Source organism: Anabrus simplex, chromosome 1, assembly GCF_040414725.1.
Source record: "Anabrus simplex isolate iqAnaSimp1 chromosome 1, ASM4041472v1, whole genome shotgun sequence".
NCBI lineage: Eukaryota > Metazoa > Arthropoda > Insecta > Orthoptera > Tettigoniidae > Anabrus > Anabrus simplex.
In genome coordinates this window covers 1790278954-1790304637 of record NC_090265.1, presented here as the reverse complement: position 1 = coordinate 1790304637, position 25684 = coordinate 1790278954, and the positions used below count along the sequence as shown (strand labels likewise).

General features: G+C 42.2%; 1 protein-coding gene across 1 annotated transcript in view; it reads right to left on the bottom strand.

Moving 5' to 3' along the window:
• LOC136858807 (monocarboxylate transporter 4) overlaps window positions 1-25684 on the bottom strand; it is a 286138-nt gene that overhangs the window by 17430 nt on the left and 243024 nt on the right. The window contains exons 3-6 of the mRNA XM_067138624.2: window positions 17917-18085; window positions 16410-16574; window positions 6382-6664; window positions 2407-2581 (exon numbers count right to left, since the gene is read on the bottom strand). Of these exons, the coding sequence (XP_066994725.2) occupies window positions 2407-2581; window positions 6382-6664; window positions 16410-16574; window positions 17917-18085 (792 nt within the window). The remainder of the gene's footprint in view (window positions 1-2406; window positions 2582-6381; window positions 6665-16409; window positions 16575-17916; window positions 18086-25684) is intronic.

Below are 25684 nucleotides of genomic sequence, written 5' to 3'. Positions count from 1 at the left end.
ACCAATGCAGTTATTAACATTCCTATCAGGCCAAAATTGAGTAAATTAAAACTGTACACCATCATATGTACATAATAAACCAAATATCCTTACTACAGAGTGCCATAGATATAATAGTAAGTCAGTCTAACCTGCGAAAATCGTGCCACGAATTCCTAATCATATGCCAATATATTTACTTATTCTCAAATATCTCTTCGCTGTGCCAAGATTTTGTCAAAAAAACCGTTCTTTATATTAGCGTTGACGCGCTGAACTTCAAATATATATATATGCGAGACTCCATCTTATTCTTCTATATATATTACGTAACGTATAATAAACAAGTAACCTATCAATACCTTCAGCTTGAAAGTCACTACGAAACATATTATGTTTGGCTCAAGTCATACACTCAACTTAACATGGCCTAAATCCTTCATTTGCAGTGCTAATCCTAATATAAATATTATATGTAACACAGGAATTCGCAATTCAATCAGCTATCCCTTACTCATGCAACGAACAGAAAACGTATCTCCTCATTCTAACTACATCTTGGCACATTAATATTCCATTTTCTTTATATATACCTCCATATTTAAAAAAAGATATTCATTTAAGTCCATTTAAATAACCTCTGTGTTACGGTAGAAATACTTAATAGCCTGAATATTCTTTCACACACTGCATCTCCGTAATATTTCAACATTTCCTTACAATACAATTATCGTACTGGCCATGACTGCAACACATATTGACCTCAAATATTAGGTTACGTCTCGTATCTCGCATGCATTTTCTACAACCACAACTGGTTTAATGTTTCACGGTCTGCTCGTATGGATTGGCACTAAACATGCACAAATGCTCAATCTGATCTTGTTTCCATTAACCTAAAATTATCTCATAAGCACCATAGTTATACTGCAGAAATTGGCACATATCATCGGTTAATAATTGGCATTTATACTCTAGTATCCGTTCATTGGCACTAAATCTCTTACTTCTAGCACTCCTGCACACATACGAAATATTTTTCATCAACTGATTTCAAATTCAATACGATGCAACTCATAATACTTATCTCGTAACGGGATTTCGCTGCTGGATTTCTCCTGGTCTAGGACATCTTGGAACAGGCAGCCCTTGCAGTCCAAAGATTACGTCATCTGCGGCTCCGGCTGGAAATCTTGGCTTGAGCTATTTCATCTTGAGCGATCAATTCCATCTGTTTAAGCTGACTCCATCTTGTCACCAGTTCTCATGAAATGATAAAACAACAAATACATGGTAGAATGCATATTTCACTGGTGAATAGTAAGTTACTCAATACGTATTAATTGCCTTGTGATTCTTGTATTGTTCGTAAATATCTTTCTTAATTTGTTAATTTCTTTAATTCGACCTACTTTTGTTAATTCTTTAGCCTAAACAGATATTGTTTCCCACTTGGAAACAATAAATTATGCCTTCCTTAGCATAAATTTGCCGCTATAATATTGATTTCGGCAATGTTCGACTCGGCTGTAGTCTCTTTTTGCTTCTGAATTTGGCTGTTGCAATAATAAATATTCTCCTTCAAATCTTCGTTTTTTCTGCCGATATTTTGCAGATAAAATCTTCAACGATGGCTGTATATTATTACTTTAATATTTAACGTTGCGCTAATCTTTTTCTTCTCCTTCAGTAAGTTGTGCTGATCCTCTTCAACTCGTAACTTTTTCTCAAGGTAGTCAAGAATTGGTTCCATTCAAATTTTTTATGGTCCATCATTATTTAATCTTGAGACTCTTTTCTTTGCGACCGGTCGATATCGATTTACTATATCTCTACTCTGTGCATTTGCACATTGCCTGAAGCTATTGTACGCCATATTTGTCCACTGTTTCCATGACATTTACGGCCGCTAATGTAACGTAATGGTACAGTATTTTAGTGTACCATTTGCCACCGAGGTAGACACCTCATTTGCAAATAAAGAGATTTTGATTTTTTGATTTTGAAGAAGATGAACCTCAAAAGGAAATGCTTTATAAGGGAAGACAGAGTGAGTAGAAGTCCAATGACGGAGAGAGGAAATAAGTATGGAACTGATCAATTGACGTAGAATTGAAGAAACTTGTCATATAAGTTGGAAAGCAAGAAGGTGAATACAATAGGTCAAATGACGAAGGGATTGCGAATGTAACTGATCTACTAATTTAGATGGAAGGAAATTGTGAGCATTAACACTCACACAATCTGCAAGGGTACAACGGGGTATAAAAGACTAATTATATTCTTTAACCTGTCACTGACTACATTGTTTTACAGTGAAAGAAGAAAGTTGAATGAAAGAACGTTCTTGCATATTCTACTGTTATCCTCAGAAGATTCATGAAGAGATCTCGGCCATTGAAATGCTGATAGAAGTAAGACACTCACCAATCCCCACCATCGCTGCTTGACACAAGTACTGCTTGGAGATAAGGCACTGTTCGCTGGGACGGACCACGACGATGCCGAAACCAACACATCCAAGCGATGTGGCGAACCCAAAGAACGTCTGCATGAGCACCAGGGTACTATCGTCTAGTCCCTCCTTGTACCCCTGCAGTGCCTGTAACCAACAGAACAAAATATAGCAGTACACAACAGAGAGTTTAGAAACTATTACTAGGTATTTCAGAGGAAAGAAAAGAAACAGAGAAAGGTGGAAACAATTTGTTAAAATATCACAGCTTAGTTGGATTGTTTGAATTTTACTTTAAACCAAACGGCAACCGATATATTGGATGTTTAGAATGGAAGGTTTGGAAAGAATAAAAAAAAGTATCAAAATGTAGATCGAAGGGTTATGGTACATGGTTTAAGAAATAACTTTGGAGGCTGACTTTCAAGCCCCCAGATTTCGCAGGAGCAGAGCAAGCAACCCACTACACAAAGTTGTTAGACTCTGTGTATATGACAAGGCTATTTAGGGGCTCCTGCTGTACGACCTACAATGGGAAAGAAAACTCTCGAGCAACAGACGGCCTGACTACATTGTATTACGTTCTTTGGAGCATACGTGTTTGAGGGGAAATGAAGATCAGTAGTAGAATTTAAACAGGAGAGTACACTCAATCTGTATGCCGCCGTACTTCACGAGTTCACAATGGTACTGTCATATACAGAATGTACCAAAACTCGACGGCAAAAATTTAGGAATGGATTCCTCACATAGAGAGAAGAAAAAAAGTTATGACCACATGGGTCCTGAAACGTGTACTTACATATTTATTCAAACGTCGGGACACAAATTCATTTTAGTAATAATTTACATGTCCTCATGCAATCATCCAATCGTCTCATCAACAGAGGTTCGCCATTAACATCTGGGCAGGCATTGTTGGTGATTCCTTGTTGGGACCCTACGTTCTTCAGAATGGGCATACTGGACAGAACTACACGAATTTCTTGCGTACTGCATTGCCTGATTACTTGGAAGTCATGCCACTTGCATTCCGTCGACAAATGTTTTTCATGAATGATGGTGCTCCCGCACATTTCAGTCTGCTGCACACGGGTACCTGAATACCCACTTTCCTGAGCGCTGGATAGGTAGAGGAGGACCGATTGCTTGGACACCACAACGCTCTCCTGACTTGAACCCCTGGACTTTTACCTGTGGGGACACGTTGAGTCTCTCGTGCATGCGACTTCTGTTCCTGATGAAGCAACTTTGTGTGAGCGCATTGTGACAACCTCTAGGCAGTGCGCACTACACCATGCATTCTGATCGCGTGCGTAACTCCATGCGACGACGAGCGGAGGCTTCTGTTGAAGCTGAAGGTCGTCACTTTGAACATTTCCTCTGATACACGATCAAAGTGTTTCATCTGCCGGTACAGATGCACGGTGTAAATGTACAAACGTTTAAATAAATCTGTAAGTATACGTCTCCAGACGCATGTTGTAATAAACTTCTTTTCTTCTCTCTATGTCAGGAATCCATTCCTAAATTTTTGCTTTCGAGTTTTGGTACATCCTGTATTTTTAACGTCCGACTCGTTGGCTGAATGTTCAGCGTACTGGCCTTCGGTTCAGAGGGTACCGGCTTCGATTTCTGGCCGGGTCGGGGATTTTCACCTTCATTGATCACTTCCACTGGCTCGGGGCTGGGTGTTTGTGCTCTCTCCAACATCCCTGCAACTCACACACCACATATAAACACTATCCGCCACCACAATAACACACAGTTACCTACACATGGCAGATGCCACCCCCCTTATAGGAGGGTCTACCTTACAAGGGCTGCACCGGGCTAGAAATAGCCACACGAAATTAATTATATATTTTAACAAGCAATTTGCCGAATGAAGTTTTTCGTAATCTTAATCCCGTACACTGAACGTTATAAAATGTTATAGGTTTTAGTTTTTCGTATTAGAATATTCATTACAAGTTCATCATCATCATCATCATCATCATCGGTGACATCTCCATTTTCCCAGGTCTGGTGTACAAGCCTCCTCCGTCTTTGTCTGTCCATGAACCACTGTTCTCTCTTATCTTCTCCCAAACTTGTTCCCTCTGCTTGACGCCTTTCTTCACCAGATCGGTCCATTTTCCTCTGGGTCTGCCCACTGATCTTTTTCCTTTTACTTACATTTCATATTCTCTTGGTGGAGATCTGCTTGCACTCATCCTTCTTACACGGCCAAACCACTTCAGTCTTGCTTTCTGGATCCTCTGTAGTAGGGAGTCTCCTGTTGCCACCTCATCTTGGACTGAGCTTGTCCTTCCCGGTCTTCTGTGTCATGGCGCGTAAGAAATTCATTTCTGCAGCTTGGAGTTTTGAGTTGTTTTGTCTCATTAACGTGGTGGTTCGAAGCTATACGTGAGGATAGGTAATTATATGATTGATATAATGTCATCTTGGCTTTCAATGGTACTTGTTTATGCCGCAGCAGTTGTCTTACCTGGTGTTAAAATTGAGTTATTTTGCTAAATCGACTGTCTGCCTCATATTTTGCAAGGCTGTCTTTTGATACTACACTACCCAGTTACTTAAACGTTGGAACACTGTCCAGATTGGTGTCATTTATTCTGATTTGTGGTTTGTCATCTCCCCTCTGTAACTTCGTCACTTCCGTCTTAACCTTGCTGATATTTAAATCATACGTCTTAAACTTTTGACTCCATTTCTGAAGCTTTTCCTCCAAATCATTTTCGGCTTCACCCCAGATCATCACGTCGTCTGCAATGATGAAAGATTCCATGACCTGCTGCTCCTTCCTTTTCAGTGCCTTTGTTATGACATCCATCACAGTGATAAATAAGAGGGGTGACAAAACACTGCCTTGCTGTACTCCTCTCTTAGCTTCAAACCATTGCCCGCAACCACTTTGTAAACAACTTCTGTTTTTTATCATACAGCATCTTCACTTTTGCAATAAGACTGTCACGAACTCATTAGTAGTTATGGCCTGATGTATGGTAAACTGTATAGATCCTCAAATGCTTTTATCGACATTTAAATTAATGGCTCCGTTTCTATTTTATATTAATGGGATGAGAACCTTAATTTACAGTTCGTAAAATTCAAATAATGTTCTAAACATGCGAAAGTACGGCACTCAGAATATTATTTCGTTCTTTCTTAATTCGTTTGCCCTCCAGGGTTGGTTTCTCCCTCGGAACCAGCGAGGGATCCTATCTCTACCACCTCAAGGGCAGTGTCCTGGAGCACCGAACTTAGGGAAGGGAATACAGCTGCAGCGGAGGGCCAGTACCATGCCAAGTGGCCTCACCTGCCATGCTGAACATGAGCCTTGTGGGGGATGGGAAGATTGGAAGTGTTAGACAAGGAAGAGGGAAGGAAGCGGCCGTGGCCTTAAGTTAGGTACAATCTCGGCATTTACCAGGAGAAGTGGGGAAACCAAAGTAAAACCACTTCGAGGATGGCCCAGCTGGTAATCGAACCCCTTATACTCAGTTGACCTCCCGAGGCTGAGTGAACCTGTTCCAGCCTTCGTACCACTTTTCAAATGTCGTGTCAGAACCGGGAATCGAGCCCGAGCCTCCCGGAGCGGCAGCTAGTCACACTAACCACTATACCACAGAGGTGCACACATTCTGTTGATATAGCTGTTCACAGATACATCAGTACAAAATAAAAATGTATTTTAAGCGTTTTAAGCACGAGGTTACAGCGGGCAGAGGTTGAATCGTTGCGCTAAATTTATCGTTGAGGCATTTATATGAGACCTCGGGTTACCAAGCGATATCGAATAATGGATTTTATAAGCAGGCTGATTTCCGTTATACTAATTTTTCCTGAACGCTGTCTCGTCAATAGAGTTCCGAGTAAAGGATGGGGAGGATTATGAAACACGAGGAAACGGAAGGCCGCCATCAGATGCATGAGGAAGTTACCAGGTAGAAGATGGGAGTATAGAGGCCCAGCGCTGCAGTGGCGGATGACAGAAGCAACATCTGCACCGTCCGAGTGCGTAGAGGAGCAAGGTCGAAGAACGGAGTCTTTGGAATCCTCAAGTGCGTCTTCTTCTCCTTCATCTTCTTGCGCTGGTTCTTGAGGTGGAGGATGGCGCGTCTCTGAGGATGGTACATGGAGGCCGAGCGGTAGAGAGTGCCCAGGAAGAAGGCGAGGCACAAGACTGCAGTGATGGCCTGGAGTCCGAGCCTCCATCCCCACTTTCTGAAAACGAACAAGAGAATGTTATTGTACTAATAAAGTTTTAAAAACAATGTTAAGTAATACGTCGTAACATTTTGTTTTTGTTACGTTACGTTTCTGTAACAGTGAAATGACGCGAAGATATATATGAAAATATTATTGAACTAGCAAATAAACCCGTGATTCGCTACGGTATTCTACATTGTATACGGATTTCAACGTAAATTACTGTAAAAGCAGTAAGATTATATTAAATTCCATGTCTCTTAGCGATATGCAAGAAACAAAACAGACGTTACATGGGATATAAGTTAGGCACTGGGGAAGTTTTGTTGAAAATGACAGGCCACATATCCTACTGCCAATCACAGTCGATTTCGGGAGTTTCTACTATAACGGCAGGCTCACATGACAATTGCCATTCACAGTAAAGATGGGGAGCTTTCATTATAAAGACAGGCCCCATATCATAATGCCAGTCACAATCAAGTAGGAGAGATTTGATTATAATCGAGAAATGCAGCGCCATCTGACGTATCACCAATCGAGACACGACAATAAATTATAGGATCAAAGTTGTAGATCTCTCCAAATTGAACGGCGATTGTGCTATCAGTTTTGTAAAAAGACTTACCGTTTAGCCTCCAACTACCCAGAAACAAAAGTCTGCACCGTCATTAAAATGCATCCATATTTCATATATTTTTTGGCGCCAAAAGTTATACATTTGAAGAGCTTGGAATTTTTCCTCAAAGAAAGGAGTGTCCAGGTTTCTGGATGAGCACTCGCATACAGAATGGTCCATTGACGTCTGTATTGCTTTCTACCGAAGAAACAACCACGAGTTTACAGGAATGATGGCGAAAATGGCAATACGTTACTTCCCTGCTGGCAAGCAGTCAGAGCCGTAGCCATGGTAACGTGTAGGTTCGTTGTGGCTTTGTCGGTCACTCAATGCAGAGCATGAGATCCGCAGAAAATTGTAATTTTCTCCGTCATTTGAGGAGTAAGCAAGGTTATGAATATAAGAAAATTTGGTTGTAATGAAGGAACGTTAAACCACCGTCTATTCAGATATTTTAAATCATATGCATATCAAAACCTTCTCCGGGATGAGTATACTCTAAATATGAAGTTTGGTCGAGATCTTTTCAGCAGTTTCGCCGTGATGATGGAACAAACAGACACCGAGAACTTTTATATTTAATACTAAACTAACTAACTAACTAACTAACAGGGTGTGGGGTAATAAGCTTACTTTTGACAACATACCATATAAGTTCTGGGAAAAGGAGATTGGCGTTCGGTTTCCCCATTAATTTTGAGGTTAAGATATTTTACTTTCAATGAAATGAAACTATGAATTCGTTTGATAGAACAATATATATTCTTTAAATAATATATAAAAAATAGTGAGTCTTGTTGCGATAAAACAGATGAGAATATGAAATTATGACATTGCAACTGAAAGAAACTGAAAGAATTCTACTTGACCGGACATTTAACATTTTATACGAAATATTTCCCTCACTGATTCACTTGACTGTACCTTCAACACTTTTAGTGTAATTACGACGTATTCCTTTGATCTGGTGTTTACTGTAGATGTGTCACGCCTAACTTGGTGATACATCCTTGCGACTGCTTCTTCTCCATATCATCTGACTTCTTTGTAAGTCAGTATGGTATGACCTCTTGGCAGGTCCAGGGTTGCCCTCTCTGACTCCTTGGTAAGCCTTGCGTCCGCGTCTTCCACTAAGTGACGGACCAACCATTTGGTCTCACTCTCTCAATGACCAAAATAATGGCTCACTGAGTCTTCTGCATCTCTCGTTCACACTCGTTCACTGACCAACTAAGGTCTCTTGATCTAGTAGACTTCTTCACTGTACTGCATCCGTATAAGTAATGACTGACGCTACAATATGCACCCACCTTATATAGACGTTGGTTGACACAGCTACGTAATCTCCAGAAATAACAATGACATACTCCCACCTACGGGACAGATATTACATCCAGTGGTGAAATAGCCCCGGGGCGGTCGACTTTCTGAGCGCATATTCTAAATAAATACGATGACATAGCCATGGAGTGGCGATGACTTGGCAGAATCGCCAACAATATTGCACAATGCACCAACGTCACACCCAATCTCTGATATATACAACAATTCTCACTGTACAGGTATTGAGTGTTATACTACACATGCGTATATATGCATACATCTAAGTACAATCTTGCAAGCAACAGGCAATTGCAAAATCGAATTGAATAAAACGGATAATTACAATAATAGTAACAATATCACAGATAACATAATAATAATACTGACATAATAATAATGATAATAATAATAATAATAATAATAATAATAATAATAATAATAATAATAATAATAAAATACAGATAAAATCATACAATAATAAAAATACAGATATCATCTTGTAACGGGATTTGAACCGTTACAACAAGGAAAATTAAAACCACTGATTCGGTCTTGAGTAGACCTAAAACGGATAATTATCTGAAAATCGGCAAAACGAACGAAATTGCAGACAGCTTTATTTATATAGATTTCTCTCTGGGACGCGATGCTACTTAGCAACCGTGTAGGCTGTGATGTGAAGTACTGATGCAGATCCATTGTCTGTGCACCTCTCAAGGTACCGTTGCTAGGTAACACATATTGTGACATGACACAATTTCGTTCCACGCATTTTCGAATATATTCTGACATATTTATGTCAACAAAGATTTATAACATTTTACTATGACTCCTTCGTGACTCAGATGGCGGACCGTTGGCCTCTGAGTGCTGGGGTGCGTGGTTCAAATCCCCATCACCCCATGTCAGATTTGTGGTGGGCAAACCGGGGGTAGGACAGATTATTTCCGAGCACTCTGGTTTCGTCCGCCATCTTTCATTCCAGCCTTCCTTTCCAGACTCACTTCATTTCATTTGTAATTCATTAATCATTGTCCCAGAGCCGGCACAATTTCCTATCGTGGATGCACAACCATGTAAATGTACACTATATCATTGTTGATATCTTCGTAACGGAGTAGTGAGTGTCTAACGTCAGAATCTGTTTCGTGATCAGCGTGCGGTACATTATGAGATGTATGATGACATTCCTTGAATTTTGAGGTATAACATATTAGTCGACTGCTCCAGAATACGAACGTGAAAAGGGCTCTGTTCGTCTAAGAATAAGGTTGTTAGGGTGCACTTGGCGAAGGACTACGACATCTATATATAAGAAATAAGAGTTTTGTCTGTACATTGCTCAGAATTTGAAAAGAATGGTATTTCTGTATCGGTCATGTCCACAGTAACAAGGAAATGCACTTGTTACTTTTCCGTAATGTCTGTCTGTCTGTCTGTCTGTCTGTCTATCTGTCTGTCTGTCTGTCTGTCTGTCTGTCTGTACACGCATCACTAGAAAACGGCTAAAGAGAACTTAATGAAAATCGGTATGCAAAGTCGGGGAATAAGTCGCTACAATCTAGGCCATAAATAATTTTATTTACGCTGATAGAAATGGTAGTTTAGGGGAAGGCCTAAAATTTAATGTTCAAATATTTATATTATTAGTGGTCCTATTGTAATGAAAATGGGTATTCAAAGCCGAGGAATGAGTCGGTACAATCTAAACTATAAATAATTTTATTCACGCTGAGTGGAATGGTAGTTTAGGGGAAGGTCAAAAAATTTAATATTTGAATATTTACGTCATGAGTGTTCCTATCTCAATGAAAATTGGCATGCGTAGTCGGAGAATGAGCCATTATAATCTAGGTTATGAATCATTCTATTAACACTGAGTGAAATGATGGTTTAGGGGAAGGCCTAAAATTTAATTCTCAAATATTTAAATTATTAGTGGTCGTATCGATAAATACTACATAACCAAAGTTATATAGAATTAAATTTCCGACCATTTATGTCTTAAACAATTTTACCGTACCGACTGTGATAAAACATATTCATGAATTTGTAATATTTTTGCTAAGTCCATATCAACGCCGAGCCACGAGAAAATGGGTTAACATAATTTAATGAAAATCGTTATATAGAGTCGGGAAATGAGAAACAACAGTCTAAGCTATAAACAAATTTATTCACCCTGGATGGAATTGCAGTTTAGGGGAAGGCGCCTAAAATGTAATTTTTAAATACCTATGTTATTGGTGCTATCGAATAGTATTACATAACAAAAGTTATAGAGAATACAATTTCCGATCATTTATGTTTTAATCAGTTTTACCGTACCGACTATTTCAGAGTCGGAAGAAAACTAAAAATGAAGACCTACAATATCAAAAGCGCATAGCATTGTTCAACAGTGACATTACATTGACCATTGTTTGTTGTGATGTTCTTTGTCTCTTATGCTGCCTCTCAACTCCAATAGATGGGATTACTGCTGCGTACCGAGTATAACAGCCTGACTGAATGTTAGCGGAAAATAGCTGGGGAGATAGAAAACTTTCTTCTTTAGCATGTCATTCCTCTGGTTCATACACTTTCTGATACAACTGGTACGAAACACACAGTTTCTTCATAGTATTCCAGCTATGCGATCCCTCATCTGACGCGCTGTTTTGAATGAGCAGCGTGCATACTTAAGGCAGAGGCTCACTTAGTAGTAGTAGTAGTAGTAGTAGTAGTAGTAGTAGTAGTAGTAGTATAGAATAACAGTTTAGGCCTATTGTAAATTATAGCACCACAATTCACTAAATAACTCAAAATTTGACACTGAAAAGAGCCGTTTCTTAATTAAAGCTTCTTCCTCTTTACTTTTATTAAATTCTACATTCATTTTATTCCAAATTAGCTGTGAAGAGTGGGTTTCTCCTCTTGCTTGGAGGAAGAATTTGTCTCCAAATCAGATAGATTTTTCCGCCGCCAGTGTAGTGAATTAAGATTTTCCGACTCATTGGGCACTCCTAGGAAAAAGATTGGTAGAAGGGCATAGTTTATGCCGTGGGAGTCTCCACTATTCGACCCCCTCCCTGCCAAAAAAAAAAAAAAAAAAAAAAAGAAAAAAAAGACGAAGGGTGGTCACGGATCACGGCTATCTGCGGCTTTGATTATTCCAGCTCTGGAACTTTGAACTGTTAGATCGGCAGCGTAGTCCTGGTCATTAAAGTCAGAAAATGTGCGGTTTTTCATTTGATCGAGTATGTTATATGATATCATTGCTTTTAATCGCTACTTTCCTATCGACGTTTTTGTAATGACCTATGTTGACTTCAGTTAGGAAAACCACAAGGTCAGTCTCTCTGAGAATCCAATCCCATAGCGAAGCACGGGTACGTCAGCTAGTGAATCATCAATGTCTCTTATCCCCATATCACTAGAAAAGGATATACGTTGATGAAAGAAAGATGAAAGAAAAGAACTTTACAGAAGTACACTATGTGATACCAATACAGGACCTAATTGGGACCCTATAATTTTTCTCCATGGTTAAATATTTTGGAACCATTGAGTGGTAATCAGGGGCTTAATCAGACGAAAAGTATTTTCTTCGAAGTTATTTCGTTGAGTTCCAATGCTATTACTAAAAAGGGCGATTCCTCTCGGTTGTGTTCTTTCTTTCTTTCTTTCTTAATCCGTTTACCGTCCAGGGTTGATTTTCCCTCGGACTCAGCCAGTGATCCTACTTCTACCGCCTCAAGGGCAGTATCCTGGAGCGTGAGACGTTTGGGTCGGAGGATACAGTTGGAGAGGACGACCAGTACATCCCCCAGGCCGCCTCACCTGTTATGCTGAACAGGGACTTTGCAGCGGGATGGGAAGATTGGAAGGGATGGACAAGGAAGAGGGAAGGAAGCGGCAGTGGCCTTAAGTTAGGTACCATCCCGGAATTTGCCTGGAGGAGAAGTGGGAAACCACGAAAAATCACTTCGAAGTTGGCTGGGGTGGGAACCGAACCCCCTCTAATCAGTTGACGTCCCGAGGCTGAGTGGACTCCGTTCCAGACCTCGTACGACTTTTCAAATTTCGTGGCATAGGCGAGAATCGAATGTGGGCCTTCGGGAGTGGCAGCTAATCACACTTATCACCACACTACAGAGGCGGACATGTAGGAACTTCTTGACAAAGTATACAACTTTGGACATACACCTCCAATTTTCTAAGTATCCTCTTGGCATTTTTTTTGTTTGATCTGTTTCTGGTTATATTTCTGTTACCGAGTGAGTTGGCCATGCAGTTAGGGGGTCGCAGCTGTTAACTTGTATTCGGGAGATAGTGGATTCGAACCCCACTGACGGCAAACGTGAAAATGGTCACCAGGCAAATGCTGGGGCTGTACCTTAATTAAGGCCACGGCCGCTTCCTTCCCACTCCTAGCCCCTTCCTATACCATCGTCGCAATAAGACCCATCTGTGTTGGCGTGACGTAAAGCATTGTGTAAGAAAACATATTTCTATTACTGCTATTGGCTTTACGTCGCACCGTCACAGATATGTCTTATGGCGACGATGGGACAGAAAATGGCTAGGACTGGGAAGGAAGCGGCCGTGGCCTTAATTAAGGTACAGCCCCAGCATTTGCCTGGTATGAAAATGGGAAACCACGGAAAATCATCTTCAGGGCTGCCGACAGTGGGGTTCGAACACACTATCTGCCGAATACTGGATACGAGCCGCACTTACGCGACTGCAGCTATCGAGCTCGGTCATATTTCTATTACTGTAGGACTGTCCTCATTCAAGTTCTATTTAGAATACAAGATAAAAATGTAGTGAAATATTTATTTTTATCTTGTTGAAAGTGTTATTTCGGTTTCCGACAGCATACGTTGAAATATGTCGCATATGAACTGAAGCTTATGGGGGATTGACTTTCTAAACTTGGAAAGATACTTCTGTTAATTTTATAACAATAATTCTATTTTTAATAGAGCCTCTGTGGCTCAGGTGGCAGTACGCCGGCCTCTCACCGCTGGGTTCCGTGGTTCAAATCCCGGTCACTCCATGTGAGATTTGTGCTGGACAAAGCGGAGGCGGGACGGGTTTTTCTCCGGGTACTCCGGTTTTCCCTGTCATATTTCATTCCCGCAACACTCTCCAACATCATTTCATTTCATCTGTCATTCATTAATCATTGCCCCCAAAAGAGTGCGACAGGCTTCGGCAGCCGGCACATTTCCTATCCTCGCCGCTAGATGGGGTCTTCATTAATTCCATTCTTGACCCGTTCAAATGACTGGAAACAGCCTGTGGATTTTCATTCATTTTCCATTCTATTCTTAATTCCGGCCTTTCATTTTAGAACTAGCATATGTACCCGTTCTTCGCACGGGAATTGGTAATCGATTTCAGGACTCCTTCATGAATTTATGAGAAGTTACATGCCTGTATTCAAAGGTTCATGTTAAAGTGATATTCTTCTACGAAGGCACGTCGCAGCACGTGAAGTACGACAAGCTGAACAAAGTGGAGAGAGAATGAGCTACCGTTCCTGGTCTGAGGTTGTGCGTAATTCTCCATACTTTTCGGTTCACGTGAAACCTGTAGCTCAACACTCATTAAACCAATCGTTGAAGATAACCTCTCTTATTATCTGTTCTATCAAAACGAGTAAAATGGCTCTTTAGTTAAACCCTTCAACCCACCTTGAAATGACGTAACAGCCTGTAAAACAGTCCGTTAACGAGTATCTCCCGCGTTATCCTCCTATCCAAAAGATGCACATGAGAAAAAAGATTTTAGAAATCGGTAGTTTTCCATTAAAGTTGGTCATGAATATTTTGTGGAAGGGTAAACCCACCGTTTCGACTTACTATAAGCTCCCAAACCAAACCGGGATTTAGAAATAATATTGGCCCCAAAACGTACTCTAGGAAAGGTAGATTCTAAATATAAAGTTCGGTAGAAATATATCATGTAGTTTCCCACTTATAAGAACTCAACAAACGAACAAAGAGACACCAGTTCAAAAAAATATGCACATTGTCATTACTGAACCTGAAAGGATTTTATTTATATACGGTAGATAAGGAATCTACTCCACGAACAACACGCTTTGGGATATGTCCACTGGACATCTCCCTTATTAATCTTCGTATCGAAATGATGCACATGAGAAAAAGTTTTAGAAATTGATTTCCCTTCAGGCAGGTAGATTTCCATTAAGCTTGGTTGTTTATATTTTGTGGGAGTGCAAAATCACGCTTTTGGTTTCGTATAAACCCCCAGTCATTTCAGTGATTTAGAAACAATATTGGACCTAAAAGCTGACCAAGGACAGGTGGATTCTAAACATGAAGTTTGGTAGAAATATATCCAGTAGAACTCAGAAAAACAGACACCAAAGCTAAAAGAAGCAGATGGCCATTATTTCAGCTGAAACGGATAACTGAACGAGAATTCAGCCAAAATAATCAATGTACAGACGCACGGTCGTTACCATTTTATTTTATTTATATAGATATTGTAAAATGATGAAGTTTTTGTTTTGACAATGTCTGATTGCAGCCATTTCACTTTTGCTTCCTTTGAAATCTCTTTGGACCGAGCTCGATAGCTACAGTCGCTTAAGTGCGGCCAGTATCCAGTATTCGGGAGATCGTGGGTTCGAGCCCCACTGTCGGCAGCCCTGAAAATGGTTTTCCGTGGTTTCCCATTCTCACACCAGGCAAATGCTGGGGCTGTACCTTAATTAAGGCTACGGCCGCTTCCTTCCCACTCCTAGCCCCTTCCTGCCTCATCGTCGCCATAAGACCTATCTGTGTCGGCGCGACGTAAAGCAAATAACAAAAAAAAAAAAAAAGTTCTTTGGGGGATGTTCCTACTTCAAACTGAACCCTGTAAACGTGATGCACCAGAATTTCACGTCCTTGTTGACAGAGGATGCTGTTTTATTGGTGGTGACGCGGCACTGCTGTATTGATATTTGCAAACTGTCGTGTTAGCAGTTCTAGCTTTGGGCGTTGTGGCTTTCACAGTTAACACTGCTGCCACCAACAACTCTAAGAGAAAGAAACGAACTTGACGATGTTATGTCATACAGCCAAATATTTCCGGTGCTACTGAAGGGTTTCGGCAAAAACAATGTCAAAAAATATTATCAGATATTTTGGAGAAACAACAAACTGTCTGAAAGTGGTTCTGTGTTACAATGAAAGCAGGTAACATTTCTGTACATTTGTTCAGTTCGTTGAAGGTTTTGATGTTGAAAGTTTAAAACTGTCCTCTTAAAAAGTATTATTACATTGGTTGTTTTTTGCCTGAAATAGTCACGGAAAAACATAATACTTCTTACATTGACTTTTAATGTAGCAGAATATTTCCTTATAAATGTATATTTAAGTCAATGGCAATATTATCACAGTTTATTCAGCAGAACGTTTATTTTACAATTGGCTTTTACATCGCATCGATACAGATAGGTCGTATTGTGACCATGGGATAAGTAATGGCTGGGAGTAGGAAGGAAGCGGCCGTTGCCTTAATTAATGTACAGCCCCAAGATTTGCCTGGTGTGATCACGGTTGATAATCTTTGAGGTTTCTTTGCCTTCTATGCCTTTAATCTCTCTGTAAGCCTATTATTATTATTATTATTATTATTATTATTATTATTATTATTATTATTATTATTATTATTATTATTATTATTATTATTATTATTATTATTATTATTTCGTTTTCTCAGAACTTAGGTATTAATACTGAAGGTTATGTGTAAGTTATGACAATTACAAGCAAAAAAAATAATATGCCTTTGTACTTTACTGGAAATTCTCACCCCACAGCCTCCTTGTAGAGCACGGAGAAGAGTGCTATTCCCACACCTCCCCCCGCCTGCACCACCATTTCCACGAACTCCCGTCTCCTCTTGAAGTAGTGACCCAGCATCAACGACGAAGTCTCTCGCACCATTCCTGTTCCTACTCCCATAACGACGCCGTAACTGTGACAGAAAACACAATTTTATTGTTAGTAATGGGAGTAACAACCTGAAAAGGTAAAAGTGCTGGAATTAATTCGCAGACGCACAGTTACAAGTCCCTAGATATTGTACGTTACACATCCAATGGAGAAACTACCCTCTACTTGTCTGTCTGTTGAACATTTAGCCCGTAGGCTTCTTCGATTCTCAAATAGCACCACCGAATGTTATGCAGGTCAAAAGGACTGTGTCGCGATTTAACCTATCTAAGGCATTTGCCAGGGCAGGGTAGATCATAGGAGACTAGTGGCAAAAATGAGTGCGATTGGAGTAGACAAAAGAGTGACTGAATGGGTGGCTATATTTCTAGAAAATAGAACTCAGAGAATTAGAGTAGGTGAAGCATTATCTGACCGTGTAATCATTAAGGGGGAATTCCTCAAGCCAGTATTATTGTACCTGTATGTTTCCTTATAGGCCTATATATACATGCGTAAAGAAGTGGAATCAGGGGTAAGACTTTTTGCGGGCGATGTTATTATGTATAGAGTAATAAATAAGTTACAAAATTGTTAGACAACTGCGAAAAGACCTTGATAACGTTGCGAAATGGACAGCAGGCAATGGTATGGTGATAAACGGGGTTAAAAGTCAAGTTGTGAGTTTCATAAATAGGAAAGTCCTCTCAGTTTTAATTACTGCGTTGATGGGGTTACAGTTCCTTTTGGGGATAATTAGAAGTACGTAGGTGTTAACATAAGGAAACACTTTTATTGGGGTAATCACATAACTGGGAATGTAAATAAAGGGTACAGATCTCTGCACATGGTTGTGAGGGTATTTAGGGGTTGTAGTAAGGATGTACAGAAGAGGGCATATAAGTCTCTGGTAAGACCCCACGTACAGTATGGTTTCCAGTGTATGGGACCCTCACCAGGATTACTTGATTCGGGAACTGGAAACAATCCAAAGAAAAGCAGCTCGATTTTTTGGGGTGATTTTCGACAAAAGAATAGCGTTATGGGAATGTTGCAAAGTTTAGGCTGGGAAGACTTAGGAGAAAGAAGACGAGCTGCTCGACTAAGTGGTATGACATTAGTAGACGAATAATTTTGAGTGGTGTCTTTAAACGTAGGATAATGTTGGAATTCAAGAGGACAAATTGGGGCAAATAGTGATTTATAGGAAGGTAACTTAGGGATTGGATTAACTTACCAAGGGAGATGTTCAATACATTTCTAAATTCTTCGGGTTTATTTAAGAAGGGGGAAGGAAGACAACAGATCTGCCACTTGGGCGACTGTCCTAAGTGCAGATCAGTACTGATGAAGTGATATAGCAACAGGTGGATATATATTAATACCTGAGGATGACTTGATGTAGCTCCTCAGCGAAGGAGGTGAAGAGGCACGCCAGAGCCATGACGAGCCCACCCAACACGGCCGTCAGTCTAGTGGACTTGTGATGGCACAGCGCTACCACTAGTGGCGCTGTTCCTAGAGATACGGCGAGACAGAGGCATCCCAGCCAGGCTGAAAAACAATACATTCCAATTAGCTCTCACCCCCCTTTCTTTCTTACATTTTTCTCTTGCGTCACATTGACTCGCATAGGTCTTATGGCAACGAAAGGATAGGAAAGGGCTAGGAGTGGGAAGGAAGCGGCGGTGGCCTCAATTAAGGTACAGCCCCAGAATTTGCCTGGTACGAAAATGGGAAACCACGGAAAACCATCTTCAGGGCGCCCCTTCTCACAACTAGTGACACTTTAATAAGTAGTAGTAAGATTTATTAAAAATCATCCAGTGAGGGTTGTGCCAGGTGGTACACCCCCCACGCCGCTAATTCAAACTTTGCGCCAGTTGAAACTCCTCTACTGGAGGAAGTCTGAACTTTATCTACTGTGTTAATTTTCAAGTTTCTCAGAAGATGTCACTACTTGGAAATTTTGAAGTTTCTGAACTGGGTCGTTTTCGATGTATTTTTGTTTCGCCTGTAGTAAGAAGTGTGGACATTCTCTTCCAGATGGCACTACTGAAGAACTACAATTGTGCACCCTAGTGCGAAGTGAAAGAACTATGTTTTTGGAGAAATTTTGAATTCATAAGTTTGTTCTTTGTTAAATTTCTTTCAGTTTTTGTTTAAGTTGGCAATATTAACCCTTTCTTTCTGCCAGTTTTGAAACTGGCCAATCATAATTTTCTGTAATTAATTTTCCACCAATAAGGTGTTTCTTCCTCATCTAGTGTAGGGGTTTTCGTCGTTAACCAATAAAATTTTTTGGGAGGGTGTTCTCATTCCTGAAACGCCTCGAACTGTCCACGAGGTATATAAACTGCTGATTTTCGGGTCTCCGGGCCACTTCAGTAACATCTATCAGTGTGTAAAGTACGTAGCAGGGGGCGGGAAGCGCCTCTTTCTTCGGGCAGCAGTTCAGCCACCAGGTAATGGCCGTTTAATAACTTCTTTTCTTGCTAGCTCAGCAGTTTAACTCTCGGGGCAGGTCCGAAGCCTTTCTACCATGTAACTTTTCCCCTAAAATGTAAAGACACCTTTTATCAATTCTATCTTTTAAACTACATATTGGGATAGAGAGTGCTTAACCCTCTCGAGCTCCCACTTATATTGCGTTGAGGTGAACTTATTTTCTCAACCGTTTCTTCCTTAATGTAATGTAAATTGTCTTCTTCTATAAGTCACCTCTTTAGTATGGGATTAGCCCTTGCAGTAACGGCCTAGTGCCAAGTAGGTTTTATATAAAGTGTATTAGGAGTGCAAGAACGCCTCCTCTCAAGTTGGTATTTTAGAGGCCATGTAATTGACCTGTTTCTTTACTTAATAGGCCTCAGTAGGTTGGGTATTTTTTCCCCTGTTTTCATGTCCTTGGAGGACAACTTGAAAGTGGAGTTTGGTGTGGCCTTTGATAGGCTTAAATTTTGAGAGCGAGTTGCTCTTTCTTGAAAATTGAGTTGCTGTATGCCTCGAGGAGGCTTTTCCGTGTAAAGAGGAGCAAGTGCTCCTAGGCCTGATTGGGGTTTTCTGCCCCTTTGTTGAACCTTGAATATAAGTAAAGTTGGGCTCATTGCTCAAGAATTATGTGTCTGGCTCTCGGAGCCCAAATCTTGTAATCACTGTAATTGTACATTTTCGAATTGTGTTTCGGCTACTGAGTACCTGTTCTACTTGTTATTTCTTAATCTTGAAAAGAAAATATAACATTGTTACATTTTATCTTAACTTTAATTTCGTATTTTGAGACCTGTTCACCCCCGCACCTTCTTTTACCACTGCACATCCACTATACTCCGTAACAAGGGTGACCGTTAAGGTCCAGAATACATAACTTACAGTATATAATTTTAATAATGAATCGTAGATCTAGAGAAGGCATTCGATAATGTTGATTGGACCAAGCTATTTGAGATTCTGAAGGTGAGCGGGATCAGGTTCCGAGGAAGGAGAATTATCTGCGATCTATATAAAAATCAGTCTGCAGTAATAAGAATTGAGGGCTTTGAAAAGAAAGCAGCAATCCACAAAGGAGTGAGGCAAAGCTGCTATTTTTAATCCCTCCTTTTCAGTGTTTATATAGAACAGGCAGTAAAGGGAATCGAAGAGGAATTTGGGAAGGGAATCACAATCCAAGGAGAGGAAATCAAAACCCTGAGATTTGCCGATGATATTGTATTTTATCTGAGATTGCAGAAGATCTGCTGAATGGTATGGACGGAGTCTTGGGTGAGGAGTACAAGACGAAAATAAATAAGTCCAAAACAAAAGTAATGGAGTGCAGCCGTACGAAGTCAGGCGAGGCAAGAAATATTAGATTAGGAGCTGAAGTCTTAAAGGAAGTAGATGAATATTGTTACTTGGGTAGCAACATAACTAACGATGGCAGAAGTAAGGGTCCGCGTCTGTGGTGTAGTGGTTAGCGTGATTAGCTGCCACCCCTGGCGGTCCGGGTTCGATTCCCGGCTCTGCCACGAAATTTGAAAAAGTGGTATGAGGGCTGGAACGGGGTCCACTCAGCCTCGGGAGGTCAGATGAGTAGAGGTGGGTTCGATTCCCACGTCAGACATCCTGGAAGTGGTTTTCCGTGGTTTCCCACTTCTCCTCCAGGTAAATGCCGGGATGGTACCTCACTGAAGGCCACGACCGCTTCCTTCCCTTGCCTGTCCCATCCAATCTTCCCATCCCTCCACAAGGCCCTTGTTCAGTATAGCAGGGGAGGCCGCCTGGGCGAGGTACTGGTCATTCTCCCCAGTTGTATCCCCAGACCAAGAGTCTGAAACTCCAGGACACTGCCCTTGAGGCGGTAGAGGTGGGATCCCTCGCTGAGTCCGAGGGAAAAACCGACCCTGGAGGGTAAACAGATTAAGTAGAAGAAGAAAAAGTAACGACATAAAATGCAGGCCAGCACAAGCAACGAAGGCCTTTCTTAAGAAAAGAAGTTTGCTCGCTTCATACACCGATATAGTAATTAGGTTTGTGAAGACATTCATCTGGAGCGTGGCCTTGTATGGAAGTACAGTAAAATGAAATGGTGTATGGCTTTTAGTGCCGGGAGTGTCCGAGAACATGTTCGGCTCGCCAGATGCAATTCTTTCGATTTAAGTCGCGTAGGCGTCCTGCGCGTCATGATGGGGATGAAATGATGATGAAGACGACACATACACTTAGCCCCCGTGCCAGAGAAATTAACCAATCTGGGTTAAAAATTACCGACCCTGCTGGGAATCGAACACGGGACCCCTCTGACCAAAGGCCAGCATGCTAACCATTTAGCCATGAAGCAGGACTGTATGGAAGTGAAACATGGACGATAACTAACTCAGAAAGAAAGAGAACAGAAGCTTTTGAAATGTGGTGTTTCAGGAGAATGCTGAAAGTGAGATGGATAGATCGAATCACGAATGAAGGGACGGTGAATTGGATTGGTGAGAGGAGATCGTTGTGGCTAAATTTGACGAGAAGAAGAGATAGAATGATAGGACACATCTTAAGGCACCCAGGACTGGGCAGTTGGTTTTTGAGGGAAGTGTAGGTGGTAAGAACAATAGGTGCAGACCAAGGTATGAATATGACAAGCAGATTAGAGCAGATGTAGGATGCAATAGTTACGTAGAAATGAAAAGGTTAGCACAGGATAGGGTGGCATGGAGCGCTGCATCAAATCAGTCTATAGACTGACGACTCAAACAAGCTTTTTTCTGGAAAATTCATCGTAAGAAGATTACAATTTCAAGTAGAACCTCTTACCTCCTTGTAACCTCCTAAGATTTTCTCTGCGGTATGTCGTAAAGAGGAATTTTAAAATTTTGAAGGATAGTTGCTGTGTTCCTGGATCCAGACAGGACCATTGACCAAGAGGAGTATTAACATCCTGATGGATATGGCAGATGAACATCCTGAGCTTGTTGCTGGTCCCGCTCTCTTTCTTATTGATGGCTATGGTGTCTAGTCTTCACGTTGAGTCGTACCCACGTTGCCTCAGGTCTTGAACAATTGATGCCCTTACTCGGTCGCCGCGTTTCACAAAGTTGTTTCCAAGGAGTCCCTCGCCTGTCAAATGGGAGTGAGACTCCATTACTCCCATAGGCCCGAGGCTTGCTTAAAATGTTCTGAGCTCGGTAAATTCACGAAGCAGGATGCTACCCTACTTGCACATAGTCCAAGTGAGGATCTCTCCTTTAACGGGTTATGGACCACCGGTGAATTGTATAGTCCTAGCCGCCTGAGCACAAGGAGGGCCATGACTCAGAATATGCCCGAGATGCCCACTCCCATTCCATAGCAACTGGTATTCCGTCTCTCAGGATCACTTACTAAGCCACTCAGCCGTTGCCTATGGTTCACGAACTAGGACGTGACTACAGCAACCCACAAACATGAACCATCGTCCCACCTCTGCTTTGTTCAGCACAATTCTCATATGGATTGACCGGGATATGAACCACGGAACCCAGCGATGAGAGGCCGACGCGCTCCCGCCTGAGCCACGTAGGCTCCCTCGGTATACGAGTCCACTCAGCAGATGATCAAACAGGGACTTGTTGCCTGGTTTCTGCTGAGTTACGATTGTTGTTTTCAATGATGGCGCGAATAAGAAGGCTGTACTGTAAAGATATGCTGAGAAGTAATGTACGTGCCAGTGAGTGAGTCACTTTAATTTGAGAATTTCCTACTTTCTCGATCTGTCCGAACTTGTTCTCCTCGATACCATGGACAACTGGGTAGACTCATTTGTTCAGTAAAGTAGTAATAATAATGCTTTCAGCTTTACGTCCCACTAACTACTTTTATGGTTTTCGGAGACGCCGAGGTGCCGGAATTTAGTCCCGCAGGAGTTCTTTTACGTGCCAGTCAATCCACCGACACGAAGGTGACGTATTTGAGCACCTTCAAATAGTATCGGACTGAACCAGGATCGAACCTGCCAAGTTGGGTTCAGAAGGCCAGCGCCTCAACCCTCTGAGCCACTTCAGTGAAGTTGAGCGCCTTTCCGAGTTTCGTTCTTTTAGACACTCATTGACCAGAGTGCTCGAGCAGGAAGCTTAGAATGAGTCTAGAATTCGAAATACTAAGCGAGGTCCACTTCTTATAAATGAGTTTGAGCGAATCTACAATGTCGTTCTGTGCAGTTCTTCTCTGAGCGCACATCGCTGATTACTGCAATGCGTAAAAGGAGATATACAGTATATGAATTGTAAAAAGAGCGCTTTCGGGACAAAGTTGACAGTATCTGTCCACCAGCGCAGTTTTTGAATTCTTCGTATCTTCCTGTGGTGAAAGTATATCGTAAATGGACAAATGGTGAGTACGAAGTATACGTGAGGGCTGACCGATACGATACGCTGCACCAGCGATCGGCAGAAAAGGCTCCAATTTTCACTTAACTATCGCGATTGGACCTCCACCGATTAGGGAAGGGTTAACCAAACCAAACCTCGTGGTGCAACAGCCCCGAAGGGCCATAGCCTACCAAGCGACCTGCAGATTATCGGCTGTGGTGTGGTCAGCACGACGAATACCCTCAGTCATTATTATTAGCTTTGTAGACCGGGGCCGCTATCTCACCGTCAGATAGCTCCTCAATTCTAATCACATAGGGTGAGTGAACCTCGAACCAGCCCTCAGATGCAGGTTAAACCTGACCAGGAATCGAACCTGGGGCCTCTGGATAAGGCGCAGGGACGCTACCCCTACACCGTGGGGTGGGCTAGGGAAGGGTTACCATATCCGATTTGTTACGTTTTCTGTTTCATGAGTGTAGTACGCGAGGTGAGAAACAGTGGAGACCAAAATAAATACTGGAAGAACACCAACTGGTGTGGGGTCTGACGTCTAACGCTGCTCGAAAACTGTCTGTTGCTATGGCAGCGATAACAGAGAAGCCACATTTAAGGAAGCTTTCGCCACTTGGGTTGGCGTGCTCTTTACAAGGGGGCATTCCCTACTCGTCACCACCGATTTCGCTCAAATTTATAGAACGTGCAGGCCTTGGCTAGAAAGGAATCTGCCCGAAGTGGGAACTCCAGATGGACAACGTATAGAAAATAAAAATGAAAATAAAAATGTTGACGCGGCTCTCGCACCGTATAAGCCACTTACGTTATCACGCACGTCGAGCAGTAATTGGCGTAGCGGTAAGAGCTCGGACTAGTAATTCGATGGTCGTGGGTTATACACCTCGTGTATTTAGGCCTGTAATACATATTTACATAAACAACGACGTTCAAGTATGAAGGATGAGTTCTCCACCTAATCAATACTTTATTTTACATAGTGTCAATATTATTTACATGAAAATAGTACCGGTTTCGACACGACTGTTTTTATGTACACTGACTGACAGAGCAAATGCAACACCAAGAAGGAGTGGTCAGAACTTTATGCCAATTGCAGGGTAGACTGACGTCACTGAGGTATGCTCATGATGTGAAATGCGCCGCTGTGCTGCACACGTAGCGAACGATAAATGGAACACGGCGTTGGCGAATGGCCCACTTCGTAAAGTGATTTCTCAGCCGACAGTCATTGTAGAACGTGTTGTCGTGTGCCACAGGACACGTGTATAGCTAAGAATGCCAGGCCGCCGTCAACGGAGGCATTTCCAGCAGACAGACGACTTTACGAGGGGTATGGTGATCGGGCTGAGAAGGGCAGGTTGGTCGCTTCGTCAAATCGCAGCCGATACCCATAGGGATGTGTCCACGGTGCAGCGCCTGTGGCGAAGATGGTTGGCGCAGGGACATGTGGCACGTGCGAGGGGTCCAGGCGCAGCCCGAGTGACGTCAGCACGCGAGGATCGGCGCATCCGCCGCCAAGCGGTGGCAGCCCCGCACGCCACGTCAACCGCCATTCTTCAGCATGTGCAAGACACCCTGGCTGTTCCAATATCGACCAGAACAATTTCCCGTCGATTGGTTGAAGGAGGCCTGCACTCCCGGCGTCCGCTCAGAAGACTACCATTGACTCCACAGCATACACGTGCACGCCTGGCATGGTGCCGGGCTAGAGCGACTTGGATGAGGGAATGGCGGAACGTCGTGTTCTCCGATGAGTCACGCTTCTGTTCTGTCAGTGATAGTCACCGCAGACGAGTGTGGCGTCGGCGTGGAGAAAGGTCAAATCCGGCAGTAACTGTGGAGCGCCCTACCGCTAGACAACGCGGCATCATGGTTTGGGGCGCTATTGCGTATGATTCCACGTCACCTCTAGTGCGTATTCAAGGCACGTTAAATGCCCACCGCTACGTGCAGCATGTGCAGCATGTGCTGCGGCCGGTGGCACTCCCGTACCTTCAGGGGCTGCCCAATGCTCTGTTTCAGCAGGATAATGCCCGCCCACACACTGCTCGCATCTCCCAACAGGCTCTACGAGGTGTACAGATGCTTCCGTGGCCAGCGTACTCTCCGGATCTCTCACCAATCGAACACGTGTGGGATCTCATTGGACGCCGTTTGCAAACACTGCCCCAGCCTCGTACGGACGACCAACTGTGGCAAATGGTTGACAGAGAATGGAGAACCATCCCTCAGGACACCATCCGCACTCTTATTGACTCTGTACTTCGACGTGTTTCTGCGTGCATCGCCGCTCGCGGTGGTCCTACATCCTACTGAGTCGATG